This window comes from Rana temporaria, chromosome 2 (genome assembly GCF_905171775.1).
Source record: "Rana temporaria chromosome 2, aRanTem1.1, whole genome shotgun sequence".
NCBI lineage: Eukaryota > Metazoa > Chordata > Amphibia > Anura > Ranidae > Rana > Rana temporaria.
This window is the reverse complement of record NC_053490.1, coordinates 116,077,094-116,101,578: the sequence shown is the minus strand read 5'-3', so window position 1 is coordinate 116,101,578 and position 24,485 is coordinate 116,077,094. Positions and strand designations below refer to the sequence as shown.

Below are 24,485 nucleotides of genomic sequence, written 5' to 3'. Positions count from 1 at the left end.
AAAAACCAATGCCTTCTATGTGTTATGTGTTATATAATTTTGCCACCTGTCTCGGTCTCTGTGTACTTTTACTCCATTTCGGGTATCAATCAACTAGCCCTATCCTCATGTGTTCACATGCTCTTTTTGGTTCACTCTGCTGTTTGTTTTTTTGTGCACCGCTTGAAGAAAGATAAAAAAGCAGATGGCACCCTGCATTAGTCTTGATGACCTCTGGACCTTAGATCTCTGGGGGATAGGGGAAAAACACTTTGGGGGAGTGGAGGATCAGGTAAGTAAATCTTGTCTATACCCCCTAGCGCTAAAGGTGCAATTAACCCCTGCAGTATGTTTTCAGCCCCACTGCAAGGGGGGATTTTCATGTTTCTTGGAGTTCAGCTTTAATAAATAAGGCCCTCTGAATGTGGATTGGGATTTGGAAGTATAGCTTATTAGCATTGCCATGCATGCAAGTGTTACATTCTTGCTGAAAGTCAAGCTGACCAATAGCATGTTAAAAAATTACTGTAACAAACCCTGTCAAATGTTGCATTTATGTGAATGCTGAATGAAGCTTTCTACAGTGTCAGCATTTTAAATCACTCCACGCCTCCCTTTCAGTAACTCAGAGGGGAGGATCTATTTCCATATATCTAGGATTACTCAGCCTGATATCTGTCTATTCACTGCCTGCTGCAGCACTTGAGCTCCCAAACATGTCTGCAATCATTTGTTTTTTACAGCTCATATTGGCTGTTCTAGTGCTGCCTCTCCATATTCTTCAATACCTTGGAATCTGGGATTTGGTAGTGAAGAAACTCTTTCCCTTGTTTATATCCAAATTCACTGTATCATACAACAAGGCGATGGAAGAACAGAAAAAGAGTTTATTTAGCAACCTATCTGATTTTGCAGGCTCCTCTAAAGAGCTCCGGCTTCTAGATGTTGGTTGTGGCTCAGGTGCCAACTTTAAATTCTACCCCAACGGATGCAGGGTAACCTGTCTGGATCTCAACCCAAACTTCCAAACATTCCTAAGCAAAAGCCAAGCAGAGAATGACCACCTAAAATATGATGAATTTCTAGTTGCATCAGCGGACAACATGACGCCAGTGGCTGATGCCTCTATGGATGTGGTTGTATGTACCCTGCTGGCTTGTTCTGTGCCAAGCACACCAGCAGTACTGAAGGAGGTGCAGAGGGTCCTCAGGCCGGTAAGTTTTTTTTTATGATTATTAAATTCCAGATAACACACACACTTTTGGTTTAGTTTTAAATTTTGTATTTTATCCTCACATGAGGACTTGCATGTTTTTAATCTCAGACAAGTGAATTCTCCAGTAAATGTTTAAGCTCTATTTCTACAGTAAATATGTTTAACGGATAGACAAAATCATAGCAGTAACAAAGTTCACTTGCTTACGTATGTGTAGAGCATTCCCTAAATACAGTCTGGTGGAAAAAAGGGAAAGGGGAGACATGATTGAAACCTTAAAATAGGGGGTGAATAAGGTTCAGAAGGGCAGTTTACAATATGAAACCAAAATCACGAACACGGGGACATAACCTCAAACTAACTGGAGAAAAGTTTAAAACTAATCTTAGAAAGTATTATTTTACTGAAAGGGTAGTTGATGCTTGGAATAGACTACAAGCAGAGGTAGCGAGACAGTCAACAGTAAATGTCTTCAAACATGCTTGAGACAAACATAGATCTATACTCCGACAATAAAGTTAACGATAAAACAAAAAAAAAAAACATAAGCAGACGTGATGCACTGCTCAATTTTTTTTCTGTTGTCACTTTTCTATGTTTCTTAAGATAGACAATCAAAAGAAATCCATAATTTACTGCAACGCGTCACCTTTATTTGATGCTTCATGCAAAAGACAGCACAGTACAGTAAAAGTTGACTTGTTCCGCCTTGAGTTTAGGAGTAAGCACTAATCACATCACAAAACGGGTCAACTTTAGTCTTTTGCATGAAGGATCAATAAAGGTGAAGTGTTGCAGAGAATTTTGTGTTTTTGATTGTTTATGTGTAGATGAGCTGTGCTAGCACCTTCCTTCGTGTAAACCCTGGCTATGCTGTGGATGCTCACTTGAAGCGGCTTTCTTTTTAGCATTGCCTTAAGCTCGCCATACACTGGTAGATTTTCATATGTACATCTGTATGAAACATTTCGTCAGCGCATTCAATACTGTCATCAGAGACTTGTAAATGCCATTAGAGAATATATAACTTGTATGACCTAATAGTCTAAAGAGCCAAGGCTGCTTGAGGCCCAGGCAATTCCATAAACATAGGTCAAAAAAGGGGGGGGGAAAGGAGGGGGAGGGACTTTCACGGCACTGATAAGAAACCAGGTAAGTGTAAAAAACAAAATGTATTTACATAAAACGGTTTACACGTTAAAAACATTTGGGAACAGACCCCACAAATCAACATTGGGTATACAACCAATTATGACAGATAGGTGGAGCCAAAAGGCCTCGACCGGTTTTGCGGCAATGCCGCTTCTTCAGGAGGATTCTAAAAGATAGTAGTGACATAGAATAAAATACAAGCACAAAGAATATATGTATACATATAAAACAATATAAATAAAAATTAGTATTAAACAGCAATGCACTTTTCTGAGGGAGTAGAACTCACCAAGCTGGTCAGTAGATTCAAGCACCGGGTCTGGCAAGTTACCCCTGGCGCATGAAGGGGGAATAGCTTAGAACGAGCTCTGATAAAATGAACAAGGTCATAAATATTAATACTGGTAAGGGTAAATGAACGGTCTGTGATAAGGGGCACAAGGTAGTGAAGTGGGGAAGGTGGATGGGGTGAGAAAGGGAAAGGGAGGGAGGAAAGGAGAAAAGGGGGGGCAAAGAGAAAAAGGAAAAGAAAGGATATGGGAAAGAACGGGAGGGGGGGCAGAAGGAGAGGGGATATTGACTGAGGGGGAAAGGATGGAGGAATGGAAGGGGAAGGAAGGGGGGGAATAAAACAAGTAATGGAATAAAGGCCAGTTATGGCAAGGGGATGACAAGGAACAAGGTAAGGGATAAGGGGAGGGGGGGGAAGCGGAGGAGGTGTGTTAGAAGGGAAGGGGTGAGGGGAAGGACTAGGAAAGGGGGAAGGGAAGGGGGGGGAAGGAAAGGAAAGAAGGGGAAAGGCAAAGGAGGGGGTGGGAAAAGGGAAGGGGTGAAAGAGGGGGAAAAGAGGGGGCAGGGGAATGGTGAAGAGAAAACACAGGAATAGTGCAATAGGGGACAGAGTTGGGGGAGGAAACAGGGGGGGGATGGTAAGGAGGTGATAGGAAAAGGGATTGTGAGGAATGAAGCGAAAGGAGGGAACGAAAAGGAGGGGGGGGGAGAGAAAGGGGGGGAAAGTTAGTTATATACTAACTGGGATGTTGGCACAATTAAAATAGTTGTATCATTAGTCTAATTGAGGCAATACTCACCCCTTTCGGTCATTAGAGAGTACTTCAAATTTCTGTTTGCTTTTAACTAGGGCTGTTACTGATCAAAAATTTTCTGTTCGATTAATCGTTTTTTTTTTTTTTTTTATCGATTAATCGACTAATTTCGATTAATTATAACGCACATACAGATCCCACTACTTTTAGCTGATCTCCAACAACTGGAAAAATGGATAGCAGGATACAAAAAACACACAAAGGCAGCGCTCAAAGGGAATAGCATTAAAACTTTTGTAGTCTTCAAGTAGGTAACCAAATAAATATTGCACTGGTGATAAAATCGATGTAGCTACAAAAACTGTAAAAATGGTGCAGTCATAAAAACATGTAGCTAAGTATGATACTGGTATAAAAATGTGTACAACGATACCACTGATGAATCCAGATGAGGAGAGGTTAACATCAGTCCGTCGGCATGTAGATGTCCCATGAAGGGAACTATCACAACTCCCAGTGGATGGTTGTAGAATCCCAGGTTGATAGAGGGAAGTGATAGAGGGAAGTGTAACAGCCCTTGCGTGTGGCAGATACTAAGGTCCCGCCGGCATGCAGATATGAAGGCACAGCAAAGGAGCCCTTCAGATGGACACGGCAAGCCCTGCCGGTGCCCGTGACGTTACTGGATCTCCGACTGAACTCCCTGAAGGCCCAGAAGCTGGTGGGGAGGTGAGTACCAATCAAAAGAATTTTAATCGATCAAAAAGATTTTGGTCAATCCCAAAAAAATTTAAGATTAATCGATTAATTAAAAGTTAATTTGCACAGCCCTACTTTTAACATTTGATTTTGTAAAGAAAATAATTTCCTTAAAGCGGAGGTTCACCCTAATAACATGTATATCTGACCAACTCCCTTATAGTCGTAACAAGTACTGTCCGCAATTAGTTATTTTTTTTTATGCTTTAAGTACCTTAATTTTTTCAATCTACTTCTCCCCGCGGGAGTAGGCGTTTCTATGCGTATTGCGTAGGCGCGCACGAGTTACGGGGCTTCCGAAAAAAGCCGAAAATGCGGAGATGTGAGTCGGCTCTATACGGTACCTGCACTCTGTATGTTCGGCCTTTTTTCGGAAGCCCCGTAACTCGTGCACGCCTACGCAATACGGGGGGCGGGCCTTATCTGCCAGGGCGAGCAGACGTCAATCATCTGGGCGACCTCCCAAATGACAATCCCCCTAGGCATAGAAACGCCTACTCCCACGGGGAGAAGTAGATTGAAAAAAATGGATTACAAGGCACGTAAAGCATAAAAAAAAAATAATTGCAAACAGTACTTATTACGACTATAAGGGAGTTGGTCAGATATACATGCTATTAGGGTGAACCTCCGCTTTAATGAAAACCGCATACACGGTTTGCATTTCATTAGTTTGGGAACATTTTTCTATCCTCCTCCTTCAATTTTTTTTTTTTTATCCTCCGTACAGTCAACAATGATCCTTAATTCGACCCCATTACCTATTAGAAAATCAAACATTCCAAAATTGCAATTTTTCGTTTTCCAATCATTTTTATTGGTAAAATCCAAGTAGTGCATATCAAACAAATACAAATGTCTAATAGAGGGAGTGATAATCCATCAAGATCAACCAATGATAACATTCAAAACAGGAAGAAGCCCGACAATAGGCCTTTATGCCTCCCCCCTCAAATAAAAGAATTCCCAGGCTCCATTTAACCCTTCTGGTGGTGCAGTCGAGGAAGAAGAAAAATTAAGGAAAAAAGGGAAAAGTAAAGGGTACGCAAGGTGTTTGGTGCTGTGATGATACTCCAAGCTTAGACTCCAGAAGTGCCTTCAGGATCTACAAATGACCTATCAGGTAGTTAATCCAAGGTTCCCAAATCTTTTCAAACTGTGGAATTTTATCATTGAGGATGGCTGATAGTTTCTTGTTGATCTTTATCCAGGATAGCTTGGCCTTAATCAAGTCAAATTGTATCACATTGGACCTCCACAACTTAGCTTTCACGATCCAGGCCACCAAAAAGACAAAGGAGGTAAATTTCCACATGCACCGCAAAGCTTCTAAAACTGGGCATTCAATTGGGGGCCTCTTGTGGATCCTTTTTAAGGTCTGTGCCCATTAAAAAGTAGAGAAATTTGTATCCCCTATCCAGAATCTACAAACATTTTGTCACTCCCACCAAATATGGAGGAACAAACCATCTTGGGAGCAGCGTCTAAAACAGCATGGGGAGGCTCTCGGGATGTAGGAGGCCAGTCTCCTTGGCACCATGTACCATCGGAGTAGCACTTTGCCTCTATACATTTTGCCCCTATAATTGAGGTGTTAATATATGTTCTGGATGCATTGCCCACTGGATTGTGCCAATCCTAAAGATCCAACTCCATGTGCAGGTTCTGTTCCCATTTTATCATATAACGTTATTTAGAAGAAGATGACAATAGCATGGAGTAAATTGCGGATATCAAATCATGTTGTATATAACATATTACACATACATTTTCAAAAGCGGTCTGGCTAGCAATGTCCCACAGTCGTTGTATCGACTTTAAGAAATTAAGCAGTTCTGTATAACGATAGACCTCGTTTTCAGGAAGTTGGTGTCTCTCCCATAATAATTGGAGCGAAAGAACCCCCCCCCCCCCCCCCACATACACACACAGAAGTCTGCTATGTGCTGAAATCCCTTATTCGTCCACTATTTAAAGAACACTGAGGTGAGACCCGGGTTAAACAACGGGTTAGACAAGATAGGAGTAAGGGAGATATGGGCTAATTGGAGATGATGAGATTTATTGAGCCTGTCCCATAAGCCTAAGGAAAATGAAAGGGTGGGACAGAGAATAGGAGGTCTTGCTTTTGACGGTAGGTGGCTAGGAGGCCTGTGGGGAGTGACTGAGTTCTCCCAAAATTGCAATTTTTCAAAACCAAATTCTACCTGAGTATGGCCAGCTTTGTAATCACACTGAACACAGCTGTGAAGGTGGACATACTACAAGTATGATTACAGATAGCCTTTGATTTGTTTTACATTTAGAGTGGCAAAAACAGGGAACATTGTTCTACTGTTACTGATACAGAACAATCTGTGCTGAATATGGTCAGGTCATGCTGTGCTATAAATAAAAGGTAAATTTTAGCTTTGTTGCTGGTATGGCTTTGTTGCAAACCGATGTCAAAATAAATTAGATACAAAATTAAGATTTGTGTTATTGCACTAATAAACCTCATCGGGCACTTTGGGGGTTATCCACAAAAGGGATACGCCGGCGTATCTACTGATACGCCGTCGTATCCCTGTTTCTATCTATGGAACTGATCCACAGAATCAGTTTACCATAGATAGGCAGAAGATCCGACATGTGTAATTGAATTACACTGTCGGATCTTAAGGATGCAATTCTAGGCCGGCCGCTAGGTGGCGAGGCCATTGCGGCTGGCCTAGAATATGCAAATGAACACTTACGGCGATCCACGAACGTTCCGACGGGCCCGTCGCGCTAAATCTACGTTGTTTACGTCGAGTTACGGCGCGTAAAAATAGGCCTGAGTCCTATTTGACTAAGCCCTATTAAGTATGGCCGTCGTTCCCGCGTCGAAATTGTCAACTCTACGTCGTTTGCGTAAGACGTTCGTGAATGGCGCTGGACGCCATTTACGTTAACGTCTAAGCAAATGACGTCGGAGCGACGTCAGTTAGCGCAATGCACGTCGGGTAAGTTACCCGACGGAGCATGCGCAGTACATCCGGCGCGGGAGCGCGCCTAATTTAAATGGGAATCGCCCATTTGTATTAGGAACGCCTTGCGCCGGACGGAGTTAAGTTACACCGCCGCAAATTTCCAGGTAAGTGCTTTGTGGATCGGCACCTAACTTGGGAGATTTGCGGCAGTGTAACTTAACTCTGAAAAGTTAAGTTGCGCTCGGCAGCTGTGGATCTGGCCCTTTATCCTTCAAAGTCATGCAGCAAATTCCAACTTCACTGCATTTTGTTGGTTGGAACCCCCAAAAACAGAAACCTAAAATTATTTTTAATGGCCCAGATTCAGAAAGGATTTACGACAGGGTATCTCCAGATCTGCGCCGTCGCATCTATACGCCTATTCAGAAAGGAATTTACGTTAGAATTTGTCCACGATACGGCTGACGGAAGTCTCGTACGCCGTCGTATCTTGGGTGCATATTTACGCTGCCCGCTAGGGGTGCTTCCGTTGATTTACGTGTCGAATATGCAAATGACCTAGATACGCCGATTCAGAAACGTACTTGCGCCCGTCGGATTTAGCTACGTCGTTTACGTAAGGTGCCGGTCCGGTGTAACTTTACCCCTCATAAAGCAGGGGTAAGTCATGTTAAGGTATGGACGTCGAAAGCATCGGGACAGCGTCGTATTTTACGTTGTTTGCGTAAGTCGTATGTGAATGGGGCTGGGCGTAAGTTACGTTCAGTTCACGTCGACTAAGCATTGAGCCGACGTATCTTGGGGAGTATTTGCGCCGTTTGATCGCCCCCTAATTTGCATGGGGTCACGGCTCATTTCAATACAACACGCCCACTGCCTGGTTCATTTGAATTAGGCGGGCTTACGCCGGCCCATATACGCTACGCCACCGCAAACTTCGGGCGCAAGTTCTTTCTGAATACGGGACTCGCCTTTCAAAGTTACGGCGGCGTAGCGTATATGAGATACGCTACGCCCGCATATAGTTACGCAATTGTATCTGAATCCGGGCCATTGTACCTAGGTTGACAGATTTGGGATCCACATTAGTAGGGGTCCAGTACATTACAAATACAAATTTGGGACGCCACAAAAATGAAACAAGCTAAAAAAAGGGGGGGTTAGCAAACAAATATCCAACAGAATAATGTGCATCTATAGATAGGTTGAGCGTCATTTAACAAGATGAGTGCATGTTTGTAGCTTACTTGCAATCCACAGTGGCCTTTAGGCTCCCAGATATATCTTGAAGTCCCCACTTCAGACACCCAAGAGTTCTGCAATGAACTATCGGATTTCTTCATCAACAAAATTGAAAAAATTCGGGTAAGTATTCGGCAAAACAATACTCCACTCAGCCCCCTCTTCAATCAAAACACCGACGGAACGCCTCTACAATCAACTAAGTTCACTTTGGAACCCATCTCCATTGATACCACTAAAAAATTCATTGGTGCGCTGCGCAACAGCACAGCACCCAATGACATCATTCCCACCAAGCTACTGAAGGAATGTGCCGACATCCTGGCGCCTCCGATCACACAGCTTATAAATCAGTCATTTAAGGAAGGCATAGTGCCTTCCCTGCTGAAAGAGGGCACAATCCTGCCGATCTTGAAAAAACCTAATTTGGATCCTATGGACCCAACTCACCGCCGTCCCATAACAGGTCTAAATGCTCTGTCCAAGATAATGGAGAAAGTGGTGGTAAATCAGCTGCAACAGCATCTCGATACCCACAACCTACTCGATCCATTTCAATCCGGGTTCCGTCCCGGACACGGGACAGAAACGGCCTTACTGAAAATATGGGACGATGCGCTCGAGGCCGCAGACGAAGGAGAATCGTGTCTCCTGGTTCTGCTGGACCTAAGCGCAGCCTTTGACACAGTAGACCATAAATTGCTACTGAGACGACTAACAGAAGTCGCCGGAGTCTCAGAAGATGCCTTACCATGGTTCTCCTCTTTTCTCGGAAACCGATCACAAACAGTGAAACTGGGATCTTTCACGTCAGAAAAACGCACGGTGCCATGTGGGGTCCCCCAAGGATCCCCCCTATCACCGGTGCTGTTTAATATCTATCTTCGTCCTCTCTTTGATATTATCAGTAGCCAAGAACTACTCTATCACTCTTATGCAGACGACACGCAGTTGTATTTTCGCATCTGCCAAAAAAAGGATCATCATCTCAGATTAGAGAAATGTCTCTCTTCAATAGAAAACTGGATGACTAAGAGTTATCTCAAACTCAATAGCGCTAAAACAGAACTCTTTATGTTCAATGCCAGTCGGAAGAGACAACCGACAACAAACTGGACACCTTCGCCCATCCTGGGTCAGACCATCTCCCCTAGTTCCAAAGTCAAAAGTCTAGGAGTCACGTTTGACACCTTCATGACAATGGACGCACAAATAGGGTCAGTAGTCAGCGGGACGCACCATTTGATGCGCCTACTACGCAGACTTATTCCATTTATTCCCAAAGAAGACATAGCAGTCGTGGTGGGAACAATCGTGAATTCCAGACTGGACTATGCAAATGCCCTTTACCTCGGGCTCCCCAAGTACCAAATCGCTCGTCTTCAAGTCGTACAGAATACGGCCGCTAGACTGGTGACTGGGAAAAAATCTTGGGAATCAATCTCACCTTCACTGAGATCCCTTCACTGGTTGCCAGTGAAAGACAGAATTGCATTCAAAGCACTCTGCCTGACACATAAGTGCATCCATGGGAAGGCTCCTAGATATCTATGCGACAAGATCAAAACGCACAATTGCAACCGCATTCTGCGATCCTCCGACCAAAATCTGGTCAAGGTTCCTAAAACCAAATACAAGTCCAAAGGAGAAAGAAGGTTTGCTTTCCAGGGCCCCAGGCTTTGGAATGCTTTACCAACCAGCATTCGGTTGGAGCAAAACCACCTGTCTTTCAGAAGGCAGATCAAAACCCTGCTTTTCTGAAGGCATGAGACACAAACAACTAGCGCCCAGAAGCGATTCAGTTCGCATGTGCCGCGCTATATAAATTTTTCATTCATTCATCCCTCTTGATGTGTCACTGTGACAATCTAAATAGAACAAAATCAGACTTGCGCTACTTAGATTCCCAGAAGAGACAATAGACTCCATTAACAATCACTTTAACAACAAGTATCTCTATTTTAGCCATGTGACCACATTTCTCAAATCTTATTAGACTTGTAAACCCGAAATGTATTTTATTTTTTTGATGTCACAATGTACAGTATAAGATTTCCTATCATCTGTGCCCAGTCTTGCCACACAGAGTTAATCCAACTCTGAGCAATCCTCTTTTATTGTTCAGTGAAATAAAACGGACGTACAGAGAAAAACCTTGGTTTACACATCTCATGCACTAGCTTCAGGCAGGCATTATTTTTTAATTCCCACCCCCTCTCCTTTTCTGAAGTCATGTGGTTACTTTTCTGGATTTTGACTGGATGTTAGTGATCATAGCAGAATTCAGTGTAAGAAATACATAGGAAAAAATGCATGTTGACAAGGGGAGTGTAGAGGAGGGCGGAGAGTCTACTGACATCACAACTCCACCCACCAAGCTCCAGACAACAGATCCACCTACAGAATCTTCAGGTCTCATAACAGACAGAGGGGAGACATTTGACAGGTAAGGATACATGCAGGAGGCATCTATATCCTTTTAGATCAGCACTATGGCTGTAGTTTAGAAAGAATGAGAGTGGGTTTACATCCACTTTAAATAAATGTGAACCCCCTCCTGAGAGACCAGCCTTCATCCTGGCTCTCTCCAGCAAAGCGTCCTCACCTGGATCTCCTCAGCTTAGCTCGGCTTCTTCCAAACAGGCAAGACAGCCTAGGACCACTTCAGGATTAGTAGGCCCCATACAGGCTTCTGGGCCTACTTGCAGAGCTTGCAGTGATGTAGCCTCTGGCCAGGAGGGCCATGAGGTGAGAACTGAACTAGAGCACATGGCAACTGTCCCATAAATACCCTCTCCCAGAATGCACAGCAGCCAGGAACCTCCTACTGGGCTGTTTCTGGAAAAGAGAATATTCATTACAGCACAACTGTGTTGTAATTCTCATACTGGCCTAGGGTACCAGTGACACCTACTGGTAACAGTGAAAAATGCACAACTGCTAAATTCAAGGCAGAAACCAAATAACCTATATACAATCAATCTGAGCTGTTTACAGCTCAGCCAAAAAGGAAATTTACATTATAGCCCCATTTCTTTTGGAACAGGCACTAATTTGACTGCATACTAAGATAATTGTTGGGTGAAAAGCAAAATCATAAAGTGTACATAGATTTCTGGAGGCGCTAAATTATTCCAAAAAGTCCCAGTGATTGTCCAAAAAAATCTTTTTAAAAAACATATAAAGTTTATATAAAACTAGCCATGCTCCAAAGGCGTAATTAGATGAAAATGGTGTAGATCCCACACTCTAATGTACCACCAAACGTGCTCCACCACTCCCACTGAGTCTCACTCACTAAATAATTATGCCTCACAAACTAATGTTCGGCATAAATCACTTTAGTAGCACTTTTTCCACTGAGATTTCTGGAGTTCCTTTTCTTGGGAGTAAGACCTGGGAAAACCTTGTGACCGCACAGAAGCACTGCTATGAAAAGGAACAACCAGATGCATTGTCATTGAATGCCAGTGTTGGTGAAGGCCCACCAGTGGAAACAGTGCTAGCAGTTATTTATGCCAAACATTAGTTTGTGAGACATTACTGGGGGGAATTTACTAAACCTCTGCTGGTGTAAGGGGGACTCTGCTGGTAATGGGGACTCTGCTGGGGACACTGATGTAAGGGGGTGCAGTTGGTGACACTCAAAATTAAAGTGGGCCGGTGTGGATGAAGTCCAGGGCCAAATTTTTGTCCCAGTGAAGCCCTGCCCTCGTGTCATAGCGTGTAAATTATTGTCAAGGGCGTGGTGACGTCACTTGTGTGCGCGCTTCTCTCTGGTCAAATGGTTTACATAGCTCACAGCATCACGGGTCAGGTAGAGGGCCCCTTAGCAGAATTTTGCTTAGGTCCCCAGGAAGGTCAGGATCGACACTGGTCAAATCGCATGTCAAAATGCACCAGTGAACCAGGGCTTATTTTCAAAGCTAAATTGAACAAGCTGAACTCAGAAGCTGATTGGTTACTATGGACAGCTGCACCAGATTCTGTGTGCACCAGGTTTAGTAAATCTCCCTCACTGTACTTATTTGGTGAGTAATTGCACACAATAAGAAAATCGGGCAAACATTTTCGTCCAAAGAATTTTCAAAAGATTTTCGTATAATGTGTACACAACTTTCGACAGCCGGTTTTCTCGTACAGAACAGAACGTACGATTTTCGTTTAATGTGTACCGTTTTCGTATGGTTTTCTTACAAGAAAAATCTGAAAAGAAAGTTTGCGCATGATCAGAAAAAAAAAAACAACAAAAAAAATGCCTTTGTCGTACAAGAATATTCGTAAGAATTTTCTTTCATCGGTTCCAAATTTCTGTGAAACATTAATAATTAATTTAGCGCCTCCAGAAATCTTATGATATCTCTTTGGACACGTGTTTTATTATTAAGGAGGATGCAGCATGCACATGATGATTTGGGTGTATGAGATTTCTATAAATATAAATATATACCGTATTTATCGCGGTATAACGCGCTCCCGCGTATACCGCGCACCCCCAAAGTGACCCCCAATCCTGTGGAAAAAAAGTTATTTTTGTACTTACAGTTTTGGTGTCTTGCGCGGCGTCCATCGGTCCATCGGCGGCCTCCTTCTGCGGCTTCGGGTGTCCTCTTCGACGGGTCCGGCATCCTTCTGCTGGTTCGGGTGTCCTTCTGCGGCTTCGGGTGTCCTTCTGCGGCGGGTCCGGTGTCCTCTTCGGCGGGTCCGGTGTCCTCTTCGGCGGGTCCGGCGTCCTTCTGCGTCGTCCTCGCGTCCTCCCCGCTCGTTTCCTGCGCCGAGTTTTGAATACTGCGCCAGCATATACCGAGCGCAGTACACTCGGGCAGGCTCGGCAACTGTCGCGCTCACGTCCTGTACGTCCAGGACGTGACCGCGGAAGAAGCCGAGACTGGCCGACTATACCCGAGTGTACTGCGCTCGGTATATGTAGGCGCAGTATTCAAAACTGATTTTGCCCTGATTTTCAGGGCAAAAAAGTGTGCGATATACGCCGATAAATACGGTATATATATATATATATATATACACACACACACACATTAACTTATAAATAGTGTTATGTTGCGAGTTTCTCCAAGGCATGGTGGAAAGTGGGGTTGAATACTGTGATAATTGTAGCAGCCAGTTGTTGCAGCTTTGCAGCAATATATTGGGTTTTGCATCTTGCGTTGGCAATAAGGTCACCTCTAAGACCGGGTTCACACCTATGCAAATTAAATGCAGGTTTCCCCGCATTCAATTCTCATAGCAGGAGAATGTGACTGGCTCTCTATGGAGCCGGTTCACATATCTCCACAGCGGGTCCAGTGCGGTGTGCCGGAAGGCTGGATTCACACCTAGGCATTTTTTGTGCTTTTTGCATTTTGCAGATTTGCACTACAGAACGTGTTCCATAGGAAACCATGTTAAATGGACTGTAGAGCAAATCTGAAAAATTTAAAAAGCAATAAAACTGCATAGGTGTGAATCCAGCAAAAAAACGCGTGCCTTTTTTGGTGAATTTTAGGTTTGATTTCAGCCCTAAATTCGGCTGAAATCGGACCTGAACCAGTGAACCAACACGCACCGGACCCCTGCTGAGTGCCGCATGCGGCGACAGTGTGAACCCAGCCTAAAGCCTCGTACACACGATCTGATTGTTGGCAGGGGATTGTCTGATGACAGACTGTTGGCCTAAAATCCGGCCGTTAGTACGCTCCTTTAGACAATTGTTGTCCAACTTTTGGCTAACAAATGTTGGATGGCAGGCTAATAAATTTTCGGCAGATTTTCATATCGTCTGTACACAAGTCCGTCACACAAAAGTCCAAAGTACAAACACGCATGCTCGGAATCAATGCTCACCAAACACAACATTAGCAGAAGGTACCCAAAGGGTGGCGCTCAAGAGCTGAAATTCCATGTAGTAAGTCACCACGTTCGCGTTTGTTGCCCAACAATTGTGTAACGTTAGTATGCATGTTAGTATGTCTTTTAGACCCCCGATCCCTCCACCTATTACTGTCACAAGGGATGTTTACATTCCATGTGACAGCAATAAAAGTGATCAAAATGTAAAAAACAAAACAAAAAAAACAATTTAATATAAAAATAAATAAGAATGTTTTTTTTTTAAGCGCTTCCCTCCCCGCGAGCTCGCGCAACAAAGAAAACACATACGGAAGTCGCGCCCGCATATGAAAACGGCACGATTTTTCATATGCGGGAAGTCGCGCCCGCATATGAAAACACATGTGAGGTAACGCCACGATCGTCAGAATGAGAGCAATAATTCTAGCACTAGACCTCCTCTGTAACTCTAACCTGGTAACCATAAAAAAGTTTAAAGCGTCACCTATGGAGATTTTTAGGTACCGTAATTTGTCGCCATTCCACGAGTGCGTGCAATTATAAAGCGTGACATGCTTGGTATCTATTTACTCGGCGTAACATTATCTTTCACATTACACAAAAAAATTGGGCTAACTTTACTTTTTCATTTTTTTTTTATTCATGAAAGTTAATTTTTCCCAAAAAGTTGCGTTTAAAACATCGCCGCACAAATACCGTCCAACATAAAATATTGCAACAATCGCCATTTTATTCTCTAGATTCTCTGCTAAAAAAAATTATATATAATGTTTGGGGGTTCTAAGTAGTTGTATAGCAAAAAATATGGATTTTAACTTGTAAACACCAAATTTGAGAAATAGGCTTAGGCATGAAAGGGTAGCCCACACACGACCATTTTTTACGACGTTAAAAACAACGTGAAAATTTAGAGCATGTTCTAAATTTTTATTGCCCATTTTTTATGTCGTGAAAAATGCTCTGAAGCCCACACACGATAGTTTTTAACCACTAGCCGACCGCCCACCGCCGTTCTACGTCGGCAAGTTGGCTCGGCTGGGCGAGAGCACGTAGTATAACGTCCTCTCTCCCAGTCGCCACTAGGGGCGCGCGCGCGCCCCCCGCTCGCCCCCGACTCCCGTGCGTGTGCCCGGCGGGCGCGATTGCCGCCGGGCACACGCGATCGCTCGTTACAGAGCGGGGACCGGGAGCTGTGTGTGTAAACACACAGCTCCCGGTCCTGTCAGCAGGGGAAATGCTGATCTTCGGTTCATACAATGTATGAACAGAAGATCAGTGTTTCCCCTAGTGAGGCCACCCCCCCCCCACAGTAAGAACACACCCAGGGACATACTTAACCCCTTCCCCGCCCCCTAGTGTTAACCCCTTTACTGCCAGTGGCATTTTTATAGTAATCCAATGCATTTTTATAGCACTGATCGCTATAAAAATGCCAATGGTCCCAAAAATGTGTCAAAAGTGTCCGAAGTGTCCGCCATAATGTCGCAATACCGAAAAAAAAATCGCTGATCGCCGCCATTACTAGTAAAAAAAATATAATAAAAATACCCCCTATTTTGTAAACGCTATAACTTTTGCGCAAACCAATCAATAAACGCTTATTGCGATTTTTTTTTACGAAAAATATGTAGAAGAAAACGTATCGGCCTAAACTGAGGAAAAAATATGTTTTTTTATATATTTTTGGAGGATATTTATTATAGCAAAATGTAAAAAATATAATTTTTTTTCAAAATTGTCTCTCTATTTTTGTTTATAGCGCAAAAAATAAAAAACGCAGAGGTGATCAAATACCACCAAAAGAAAGCTCTATTTGTGGGGAAAAAAAGGACGCCAATTTTGTTTGGGAGCCACGTCGCACGACCGCGCAATTGTCTGTTAAAGCGACGCAGTCCCGAATCGCAAAAAGTACTCTGGTCTTTGGGCAGCAATATGGTCCGGGGGTTAAGTAGTTAATGACATTCATTTTTTTTTTTCATTTTTTACACCCCGAAAAACGGTCGTGTGTACGCAGAATTAGGGTATCGTATCTATTATCATATACAGCATAAGTAAAGGTGAAAATGAACGTTGCCTACATATGGTGTCACCTGGGACAACACCATACACATACTTGCCAACTGTCCCGTTTTTAAAGGGACAGTCCCGTTATTTGGGACCTAGTCCCAGCTAATTTAGCCTGCCGGGACTTGTCCCGGCTATTGGGGAAGGCAGGTGCGGCTTCTGGGTCTCAGCAGGGACCTGAGCCTGCGCTGTGTGTTCAGGATGCAAAGCTCCTTTCTGTCCCCTCCCTTCCCTCCAGTCTCGTGCTGTGCGGATCCTTGTTATCTCTGACTCAGCCTCCCCCTCCAATCAGCAGTGAGGTGTGCTGTGAGACCTGGGAGGCGGAGCTCACTGTAGCTCCTGTCGGCTGGCCAGAGGAAGGGAGGAGGTGAGTGAGCTGAACTTTTCTGTGGGAAGTTTCCTAGGGTGGATAGTAGTAGTACAAACTTTCAAGGAGATTTTTTCTTAGGAGAAGGATCAAAGGAGATAGTGAGGGGGAGGGGGCTGAGGTCTGCAGCCCAAACACATTTTGACAGATCACTTCTAAGCAGGAACACTCTGTGCAAACATCATCCAATCCAATTGCTCAGACTAGATAATGTGGAGTCATTTATAGCCATTCATGTAACCTGTGTGTGTATGTGGTGAGTTCACACCTCTGATTGTACATGTATACAGGTTCTGAGTCTGTGCAATCAGAAGTGTGAACTCACCACTTACACACAGGTTACATGAATGGCTATAAATGACTCCACATTATCTAGTCTGAGCAATTGGATTGGATACAGAGTGCTAGAAACTGGATTACATAGATCTGTACTTACATCTAGTACTGTTGTATGATTCATTGTTTTAAATGTTTTTAGTGGATGAGTTTTTTTTTATTATATACATCGCTATCTGACCACTTCTCAGTCCCCCTCTCCTGTACATACTGCCCCCAGCTTGCATCACCCCCAGATCACATCATACAGACATCACTCCGAGCGAAATACCCCCCCCCCCCCCGCTGAGGGACATCATTCCATGGTCACTTACCTTCCCTTATCTTCCCAACATCACTTCCTGATTACCCCATAGACACCACAAGAAATCCCTCCCCATTATGCCACCGCCATACCCTCCAAACTCCTCTCCCGTACTAACTGTGCCCATCATACCCTCTGCACTCCTCCTCTCCTGTACAAACTGCCCCAGCATACCCTCTGCACTCCTCCTCCTCTCCTGTACATACTGCCCCAGCATACCCTCTGCACTCCTCCTCCTCTCCTGTACATACTGCCCCAGCATACCCTCTGCACTCCTCCTCCTCTCCTGTACATACTGCCCCAGCATACCCTCTGCACTCCTCCTCCTCTCCTGTACATACTGCCCCAGCATACCCTCTGCACTCCTCCTCCTCTCCTGTACATACTGCCCCAGCATACCCTCTGCACTCCTCCTCCTCTCCTGTACATACTGCCCCAGCATACCCTCTACACTCCTCCTCCTCTCCTGTACTTACTGCCCCAGCATACCCTCTGCACTCCTCCTCTCCTGTACATACTGCCCCAGCATACCCTCTGCACTCCTCCTCTCCTGTACATACTGCCCCAGCATACCCTCTGCACTCCTCCTCTCCTGTACATACTGCCCCAGCATACCCTCTGCACTCCTCCTCCTCTCCTGTACACACTGCCCCATCATACCCTCTGCACTCCTCCTCTCCTGTACATACTGCCCCAGCATACCCTCTGCACTCCTCCTCCTCTCCTGTACACACTGCCCCATCATACCCTCTGCACTCCTCCTCTCCTGTACATACTGCCCCCATCATACCCTCTGCACTCCTCCTCCTCTCCTGTACACACTGCCCCCATCATACCCTCTGCACTCCTCCTCCTCTCCTGTACACACTGCCCCATCATACCCTCTGCACTCCTCCTCTCCTGTACACACTGCCCCCATCATACCCTCTGCACTCCTCCTCTCCTGTACATACTGCGGAGTGGGTGGAGCTTCGGGGAAGTGAGTGTGGTAATTAATTAATAGCTGTGCTGCAAAGTGTCCCTGGAATTTTTTTTCAAATGTTGGCAACTATGCATACAATGCAGAACAGCATATATGGGTTGCAAAAAACGTTTCCTTAATTTGGTGGCAGCCACAGTATTTCCGGAGGCTTGTGTTGAATCCCATAGTGAACAGACACCACCAGAATCCTTCCTTTCATAAAAAAAAGTATGTGAAGGCTCCATTTGTGCATTATGGGAATGACATTGTAGACTTTGCTCACATGATTGCCAGGTTTCACAGTTACATTCCACTGGCTGACCTTCAAAAGAACATATTTTACATATGCACGTACTTCATGCACTATACTCTCTGCCCGGCTGCCTAAATGTAAGAACAAACACAATTGTTGCATGTCAATTAAAAGTTATTGTCTTTGAGACTAAGTATAGCTGTATAAAGAATGTTGCTGACAACTAAGATCAACGACTCTGGACTGGTAGCTTTTATCATTTTACAACCTTTATCCTAGTTGGCTTTATGACAGGCGGGTGGTATTAACTCTTTAGCACCTGTCTAGAGTAAGATACCTGTTCATGCCTAATAAATATTTATTGCTACGTTCTCCTTCTTATAAAGAAACACACTGCTGAAAATGGTAAAACCCATTTAAATGGCAGGTTAATTCAGCTAAATGCACAATAGGTGCATGAAAGCAAAAGGCCCGCAAAGTCTTCAATTTCCACTACTCAACCAACTGAGTAGAAAAGCCTGTCTGCTACCAGCACACCGCAAAGAAGGATCATTGATCTCTGAATGGAAGCAGTGGTCTCTCTGCAGAGATCTGCCTTCCCCCCTGTTGTTGAGTCAGACCTATAGCTCTGCAATACGAAATGCTTATATTCCCTGTTGACTCGAGAACTCTAGCTTTGACTCAGCAGGATTAGGAGGCTCATTCACACCATTTGCATTTGCACTGGGCAAGGCAGCCCAATGCAAAGACATGGTAATTGCCCCTGAACCTTACTTGATAAGAGCCATGTACGGCAGAGCCTGTAAGTGTTATTCACAAGAAAAGAATGGCCAAAATGTTTTGGTAATATTTCTCTTCTGGGCCACAGGAGTGCATTTACAATTGCTCACCTGTAACCCAGAATCAGAGGACACCGGACCAAAGCTCGCTGTCAGCTGATGTCACGGAGCCAAGACCATATTGTCAGGATACACCAGAATGCCTGATAGGCAGCTGGCTCACCCTCTCAGCATGCTGCTAACAGCCAGAGCCAGCAACTCCCGCCACCTCCCCAGCCCAGTGCTCCAGTGAGCGCTGGAGGGGCAGTGAGGAGAGCGGTGGCTGACAGTAACTGTTCTCTGCTTTAGAAAGATCAAGAACTAAGCGATTAGCAGTCATGTGATCACTCATTAGTTAGTTCTCATGCTTAGAGCCAGCAGGGAACAGCTTTAGCATTAGACCAATGCTGCCACATGGAGGTGAGTATGTGTATTTATTTTTTTAACAAGATCAGAGGGGGTAATCCACAAAGATCCGGCGTAACGTAAATTTTCCCATTTAAGTTACACTGCCTTAACATTTCTACCTAAGTGCCTGATCCACAAAGCACTTGCCTAGAAATTTTTGGCTGTGTAACTTAAATTCCGCCGGCGCAAGGCGTTCCTCTTTTCATGGGGGCGATTCCCATTTAAATTAGGCGCGCTCCCGCGCCGGCCGTACTGCGCATGCTCGTGGCGTAATTTTCCCGATGTGCACAGCGCGAAATTACGTTACGCCAAGCTTTGTGGATCGCGACGGGTCAATAAAGTTGTGTCGGGAAAAAAAAAAGATACGGCGAAAAAAAAAAATTCAACACAAAAAAAAAATCGCGTCGCTGGACAGAAGGGTCTGCTTTTACATGGTGTAAACAGTTTACACTTTGTAAAAGCAGCCCTAATTTTGCGTTTGCAAACGAAAACTTACGGAGAAAAAACGAAGCTGAAAAGCTTCGTGGATCTCCGTAAGTGCTAATTTGCATACCCGAGGCGGCATTTCGACACGAAATGCCCCCAGCGGCGGATGCGGTACTGCATCCTAAGATCCTGCAGTGTAAGTCCCTTACACATGTCGGATCTTCTGGCTAACTATGGAAAACTGATTCTGTGGATCAGTTCCATAGTTAGAAACAGGGTTACGACGGCATAACAGCAGTTACGCCGGCGTATCCCTTTTGAGGATCTGGCCCATACTTCTTTAACTGCAGCAGAAAAAAATCAGGTCAGAGAGAGAAGGCTGTCCTGTGTGGCAGAGCTGTGTTAATGTCAATACCAAATGGACGGAATTACAAATCCTTAGGTTGTCAAAACAACCCCCAAATATGTATTTTACCTGTGTATTTAGCTGTGTACCTGGAGTTCAGCTTAAAGTGGAAGTCTAGTCAAAATCTGTCTAAGCTTAAACCTGATCCCACCCCTATTCTAAGCCCTATACTAATGTAGCGCTACCCCCGAAGGAGCCGCTGGTTAATTTGGGATCGGCGTATTAAGTTACCAAATTCTTCTGTCTAATGGTGATGCTTGTGAGTGTGGATAAAAGAACAAGTGTCCAGCAGGTAGCGTGAGTTTTTAATGCTTTATTCCAGGGCCAACCAGGCCAACATCAACATGACACACAGTATAGGAAAAAGGTTGATGAGTAGGAAGGACTTGTAGCGTCAGGCCTTGGATATCAAAAACACAGAGAGCAAGCCTGCTCTCGGCTCAGATAATTCAAATGTCGCCACCCTCGCCAGGGTGGGTAAGTGCCCTTTGGACAGGCAATTAACTTGGACCTGGCAGCCAAAGGGTCGATCGCAATAATCAGATCACTGGAAGAAAACAATGCCTCTGCCACAGGCGTAGTAAATTTTCTTGGTATAATTGAAGTGTAAGGATAGCGAATCCTCCCAGTAAGTTTTGTTCTACAGGATCACCCACTGACAGCAAAAGAAAAATACCTGTCACGTAGCGCGGTGATCGGATCCCCGGTGGTTCGTCCAGGCCTCACAGACAACCTCTGAGGCCCCGTACTCACGACCAAACATGTCTGCTGAAACTGGTCCGCAGACCAGTTTCAGCAGACATGTTTGGCCGTGTGTTGGCCCGAGCGGACCATTTTCGGGCGGATGGGACAGGTTTCCAGCGGACAACTGTTTCCTGGCATTGCTTTAAAACAGTCCGCTGGAAACCTGTCCGCCCAGACATGTACGGTCGTCTGTACAGACCTACCGTACATGTCCTGCCGCCCGCCATCCCTCGCATGCGTCGAATGACTTCGACGCATGCATGGAAGCATTTTAAAGGCGGGCCGCCCACGTCGCCGCGTCATTGTCGCGGCGACACCGCGTCATCGACGCGGCGACACCGCGGACACGCCCCGCGTATTGTTTACGCGCGGACTTCTGTTCGATGGTGTGTATAGCCATCGAACAGAAGTCCCCGGGCAGTCCCCGGCCAGACATGTCCGATGGAAACGGTCTGCAGACTGTTTTCATCGGACATGTCCTGCCGTGAGTACAAGGCCTGACACTTAGGTTCTCCCGAGCCAATCCCCCACCATTCAGCCTCCAGCTTAGGATCTGGAACCCAGCAAGCCGCTGGGGTCCCTTTCTTCATCAACGGAAGGCTCCGCGAGGTACACAGCCTCAACCCGACCGGCCATGAGGATGGGGCCTGCGGATGCGCGCACCCTAAAGGTAGATGCCTGCACCTGGAACTCGGGCCCCGCAGACTACCCGAAAAAAATGGCCGGTGCTCCAGATATACCCCCCGCCAGCATGCCCAAAGAGGGGAACTCCTCTAATTGGCTGCTGGGGAAGGATGGTTCCGTCAGAACTCCTATAGCGCCAACTGTCGCCCAGGGGTGGAAGCGCTCCCCTGGACACACAGACTGACCCAAGAGGCAGTTCTGAACTATCACCAGCACAAACTAACAATTAGTGAATGGGAGCAAGTAAAATCTCCCATTCCCCACTAACTTTAGCGTAATGCCCCACTAACTAAAAGGGGGGGGGGTGCTACACTAACTACCTTTGTAAAGGCATTCTAAGCCATATACTACTGTAACTACCTTGTAAAGGCATTCTAAGCCCTATACCAACTACCTTGTAAAGCAGTGGTCCCCAACCTTTTTGGCACAGAGGAGCGGCGTTGTGGAATAGAATTGGGCCAAGGCCCAGGGGGGGGGGGGGGGGGTTGGGTTGTTATGTAGCTTTTTGCAGGCAATTTTTCGAGGAAATGGCTGGTGTTAGCGCTTCAATCATAACAGAACAATGGCTGATATGGTGTTGGGATGATTGAAGCTCATTATTTGTCATTGCATTGTAATGTAAAATGAAATAGTTCAAACTCACCATAATGCAGAAACTGCCACCAGATGCCGGTTTGTCACTTGCCACATCGCCTTCCACCAGGTGTGGATTGCCACAACACCTGCCACCAGGTGTGTATTGCCACATCGCTTGCCCCATCACCTGCCACCAGGTGGGGATTGCCACGTCATCTGCCACCAGGTGTGGATTGCTATTATCCATGTCACCGGTCTTAAATCCCCCCCAGAAAACAGTAAAAATCACCTAAATGCATTAGTATGTTAACATAAGTGGCACAAAGCAATATCATAAAAGAGGTTGTCAGGAAAAAGGCATATTTAAGCAGGCCTAAATTGTACCTGAAACGTGACCGCAGTCACTAAGTGAATGTTCCGGCTGCCGAGGGACATCTGTAGGCGCTGCTCTATTGGATTGGCGCCAGTGCAGTGAAGATTCAAAACGAGCGGTCATTCCTAGTCACGCTGCTGTATCACAGCGGCGGTGTCCAGGCAACCAGCGACGCTCCTGTGCTGGGCTCCCAGCGTAAAGGGCGTCTGACGTCAATGTGCAGTAAGGCTGTGTATGTGTATACCGCGGGTCATCGAAAGGGGCGGTTTTGCGGCAATGAGCGTCATGGAGACGAGTGACGTTAGCTGATCCCGCCCCCCAGAGTGGCCTGTAACCAATCAAGCCACAGTATAGCACCTCGCTGCAGAAGTGCCATGATACGGGCGGGCGGTGAGAGATGTCATCTCTCTGCTTGCCTGCCGCCGCACCTCACACAGTGCAGCCTTCGCTGCACTCAGGTCTGGTCACATGATCTCCCCAGCAGCCAGCTTCAGTGAAGAGGAGAGTTCGCCGACGATGGCTGCAATGTCTGTGCGGTGACATCATCCCTATAGGTTTAGACCCCTTTCCCACTGAGCCGCGTTAGCGCTAAAGCGCCGCTTGTTTTAGCATCGATTAAGCGCTGTTTAAGCGGCGCTTTTTTGGCCCCTAACGGGGAGCTTTTAACCACAAAGAAGGGTTTAAAAACGTCCATGTTGCAGCGCTTCCAAAGCATTTTTCAGGTGCTTCGGAAGCCATTCATTCCAATGGGCAGGGCGTTTTCGGAGCGCTAAATACTAGGGCTGGGGAAATAAAAGATTAATTCCTCGATTAATCTTTAATTCTTTTGATCAATCAAAATTCTTGACGTCACCGGACAGCCTGGACAGTGAGACTTACCCTGCTGGATACGAGCAAACTGCACCCATTGGATTGAGGTACCTTTGCATCTGTGGAGTAGGAGGATGCATCAGGCTCTATCAGGGAAAGGGGGCAAAAATAACCATCGTTTTCCTGTCCTTAGCAGTTTTGTGCAGACAATTCTTTGTGTATCGGCAACATCTGTTCCGTGCGAAAGACTCTTCAGTTCTTCAGGGTATATTGTCAATAAAATGCGATCATGTCTGCTTCCAGAAAATGTAAACACTGTGGTATGTCTGCGTGACTGGCTAAAGTGATGCCTACTTGCCTACTATAAAGTGACTGACTGCTAATATACTAGATAAGTTTCATAATTAAAGTTAAACTAACTTTTTACGTTTTTCTTAAAGTTTAATAAGAAAAAATTACTTGCGTCAGTTCTACAGTTTGAATTTAAAACGTATTTGTGTGAACTGTGAAGTTAAGTCATGGATTGTGGAAACTAACTAGTTTCGGGTGATTGTATATAGTGTATACCACATTTACCACTGACTAATGCAGAGTTGCAATGCAAGGAGATCAGCTAAAAGTAGTTGGATCTGTATGTGCATTATAATTAATCGAAATTAGTAGATTCATCGATTAAAAAAAACGATTAATCAAACCCGAAAATTTTAATCAGTAACAGCCCTACTAAATACAGTGCTTCCAAACCGCCCCAAAGATGCTG

General features: G+C 45.1%; 1 protein-coding gene across 2 annotated transcripts in view; it reads left to right on the top strand.

Moving 5' to 3' along the window:
- The first annotated feature begins 645 nt into the window (after positions 1–645).
- The window catches only part of LOC120929407 (methyltransferase-like protein 7A), a 69,458-nt gene continuing 45,618 nt past the window's right edge, over positions 646–24,485 (top strand). The window contains exon 1 of one of the 2 annotated variants that reach the window (XM_040340816.1): positions 646–1,193. In XM_040340816.1, coding sequence (XP_040196750.1) covers positions 696–1,193 — 498 coding nt within the window. In that variant the 5' untranslated portion in view covers positions 646–695. The remainder of the gene's footprint in view (positions 1,194–24,485) is intronic. The other variant, XM_040340815.1, reaches the window with a different exon arrangement.